The 3,787-nt window shown below is 47.1% G+C and overlaps 1 protein-coding gene across 1 annotated transcript in view; it reads left to right on the forward strand.

Annotated features, from left to right (window-relative positions):
* LOC130579666 (store-operated calcium entry regulator STIMATE-like) overlaps positions 1-3,787 on the forward strand; it is a gene marked incomplete at its 5' end in the record, with an annotated part of 18,326 nt that overhangs the window by 11,899 nt on the left and 2,640 nt on the right. The window contains one exon of the mRNA XM_057376623.1: positions 216-332. Within this exon, the coding sequence (XP_057232606.1) occupies positions 216-332 (117 nt within the window). The remainder of the gene's footprint in view (positions 1-215; positions 333-3,787) is intronic.

Raw genomic sequence — 3,787 nt, forward strand, 5'->3', positions numbered from 1 at the left:
AATAATTGTGGCATCAATAGGACTTGTATAAGAAGGAACCTCAGGAATTTGACCCATCCAATCCCCATGGACACAATTGATGCAGGGTTGATTTAGATACGAGGTTGATCRAAGCTGGATGTCTGGAGAACCCAAAAGGAGAAGAAATATCTGTGATGGAATGACTTTGTATTTTGATCTCTGCAGTCTATTAATGTGATTTTTTTCTCCCCAAGGCCATTATGTTCTGGGTTGTGGACAGCTTGATCATGAGGAAATAYAAGCAGAAGGATACCCTAGACATCAATGGATCCATAGAAACTCCTCGGGCCAGGAGGACTGAGGARTCTCAGGTAAGACCAGGGGTGCAGACTTGTGTTTCAGACCAGGCTGCAGACTTTTGGGATGGTCTGTGTGATTTACCACAACCCTGTAACAGAACATCACATTGCCTGGACCTGGGGTGGTGCTTCAGGAGTGTGGGTAACGACCCTGCAAAGTCAAATTAACTCTGGCTAACCATGAGCAATGTCACAGCCCACAAAGTGTTGCTGAAATATTGCCCTGAATGGTGACAGTATCTTGGGGGGATAAGCTGGCTTCTGCACTGATCTGTGTGTGCAGGGTGAAACTGTCACTCTGAGCTTTGCTATATTTAATTGTAATTAATTTTGGCTGGCAGGACCTTATTTTTCTCAATGTAATTGTTAGCATCCTTCTTAGGGGACAATGCTTAGCTGGGAGTCCTATTTTTGCCAACATTTGGTATTTTTTCAACCAGAAATTGCCCCTTACCTGGAGAAAGCTGTGTTTTGTGCAGTTTGATGCCTAAAAATGACAGTGGGGGAGGAAATGCTGCAGTTCCAGCAGACTTTGCTCTTCTTAATCATGKGTGGTTTGTTGGGTAGGTGGTGTCTGTTTCTGACTGACCTTTGGGCAGAGACCACAGCCTTGATCCCTGGGAGGAATTCCCTTCCTTCCCCAGRCACCCAGGCCTGGTTTCAGCATGTTCTGTGTACGGCTGCTGATATCCTGCAGCTCACTGGTGAGACTTGCAGAGATAAAATAATTCCTGGCAGTCACAGGCTGGCTCCTGGAGGAGCTTCTGCCGGGGAATTTAGGATGAACAGAAATAGCTCTCACTCTTTGAGAGCTCTTTCATGAGGAGTAACTCATCTCTTGTGCTGGTGGGTGGGATGCCTCAATGCTGGTGGAATTGCAGCACACACAGAGGTTTGGTTGATGTGAGTGATGTTTTAACAGTGTGTGCTTGGCAGTCTGCACAGCAGCCAAGGCTTCCATGTCCCAGGAGTGCAGCAGGGAAGTGGCCACTGCTCGTGCAGTGTCAGAGGAATCCTTGCTGTGGCAGGGAGGGCAGGCAGATGTGAGCCGAGCAGCTGTTGAGATGAGTAAGTCAATCCTCCTGGCCCTGCCTCCAGATAAACTGCTCTGGTGAGGTCACGGTGGTAAAGCCCTGCCCTGCTCACTGGAGGKGTTCCTGAAAGCCCAAGGTCAGTCAAAATTACACCAGCTCAGAGGCAGAGGCAAGGAGGTGTCACCTCTAGTTGAGGCACAAGGCTCCTTCAGAGGTTCTGGAACCAAAACTTGCAGCATCCAGTCCCACAGATGATGGGATGTGCAGATGGTGCCACAGGYACTGCTCCTCCATGGAAATGCAGCTGGACCTCTGCCCATTCCACTGGAACGCTGTGAGGGTTTTGTGACCTCTAGCTCAGTTTTGGATAATCTGAAGGGGCAATACCTGCWAATTTCCAGACCTGCTCTTCTGGCAGGAATTGCAAGTGGTGGAAACAATTCCCACAATTCAAGGACTGCCTCCTTCTGACAAAGGCTTTTCCCATCTTCCAAGTACTCGACTGCTTTTCTCTGAAGACTTCAGCAAAAATTCTCCAGTGTACAGGTCATTTGTCCACCCTGAAACTGATCCATCACTGCAGTGGAGCTACCAAGGRGGTTGGTTTCTACTCAGAGCAGTCTGCAGGGATTGCATCCTCTATGCTCAGGCATGTTCCTGTGCCTCTGGCCCGACAAATATTTGGGGAGAGAAGGAAGCTAATGAAAAAATACAGAAGTGGGTGACCTGTTWTCCAACTCTTTCTTGGCAYTGGGCCTTGAATAGCCATAGGCTCCTGCTTCATGTGTCAACTTTGTGARCTAAAGATTCATGTCTGGCTGATCCCTGCAGCTGGATTGACTGGAATTTGGGTTTGAAAGCAGAAAATGAGCATTTTCTGGGCTTGTTGCTGCTAATTATGTGTTCAAGTGGGGGRATTTCTCCTCCCTGCTGCCCAGTGGAGGAGGAAGGGGGGCTGAGGAGTGTCTCTGTAGGGCASAGCTAATGTGTCCCATGGTTTATCAGGGTTCATCAGCGCTGTCGCGCTGCAGGCGCCACCAGCTCCCCATCTCGCTGCCGACTTGAATTTCAACCCTCTGCCTATCTCACCCATGGAGTGTCATTATTTTCACATGAACCTGCAGTTTGTGTTTGGAAAAGGAGGGGGAGAGATAGGAAGGAGAATGGAAAGGGTGGGCTGAAGTTAACCTGTTCAAAGCCCACGCTCTGTTTTCTCTGGGGGCAGCAGGAAAACTCCGTTTTGTCCTTGGCCTGGTAGAGCAGCTGGGCAGCAAGAAAAGACCCAGACAACAGCAACCCTGCCTCTGGTGTTACTTGCTGACTCTGTGGCTGCAGCCAAGGAAGTGGAAGCCTTTTGTGGACTCCTCTGGTTTGCCAGAGCATGARTTTTCCTTATTTCTTCCTTTCCCGTCTTTTCTTCCGTGTCAGTCATAAGCTTTGTGTTGTTTCAGTCTTGTGCCCTGCCTTGTAAATGTTCATGGAGTATTTTTTTTTTCCTCTTGTGGAATAGAAAAAGATCTGTCTCTCGTGCCAGTCTGCATCCAGTGCTGTTCAGCCTGGGGAAATTAATTCATCTACAGGGCTCTTATTTTTGCTTTATGTGCCCTGCCCCTGACCCTGAGGCTCTTTTCCCTTGCCCTTGTAACTCCCAATGAACTTTAGATCTTATCAGTGATTTCTTTGTTTCCTCCACGCGGGGAAAACAAGGCAGTTTTAATAATGTTTTATTTGATCTTTTTTCAGTTGTTTTTTTTTTGCCCAGGGAGGTGGATGAGTTTYTGTTCCTTTCCTGAAGGCTTTATATTTTCAGAGACAATCCTTAAAGCARAAGTCCAGTAAGAGTGGTACTTGTGAGAAAAATTAAGGTGAAGCTARAGGCTTTGAGGTTGGGAGGAAAGTTTATACTCTACAATGAGGGGCTGCCTTTGATCAGCATGAGTTCAGCACCTGTCTTAATTACCTTCATAAGGAATTCTGAATTTTGGCATTCACCAGACTGAAGATGATAATAAATCCCAGTACAGTGCTGCTTGCCTCTAAGTGTTGAAGCACTTAGAAACTCCAAGAGCAAGTTAGATTTGCCTGTTGCTTAGCTCAGAAACAATTTTATTTTTAATTTCTTTTTGATTTTTTAATTAGCTCAAACTCATGATGACCTCAGGTGCCAGATCCTTGCAGGGAAGATGAGTGAAAATGAGCATAGAGGTGCCCCTAGAAGGATAATTACAATCTTACTGACTTGTGGCAGCTCAAGGTGTGGAATGTGTGAGGTATTTGAGGACTGYTGAGTGAGACAGCAGCACATTGTCCCAGGGCTAAAAACCCATGTCCCATTCTCAGCTTTGCCACCAACCCACTGTGATCCCAATCTGGGTGCATCTGCAGGGGAAGAGCTGTGCAGAAAACWCTCAAACTGGAGTTGGGCTTGAAAAT

This window comes from Malurus melanocephalus, unplaced genomic scaffold, assembly GCF_030028575.1.
Source record: "Malurus melanocephalus ecotype Western Australia unplaced genomic scaffold, MMel_1.1 scaffold_286, whole genome shotgun sequence".
NCBI classification, from domain to species: Eukaryota; Metazoa; Chordata; class Aves; order Passeriformes; family Maluridae; genus Malurus; species Malurus melanocephalus.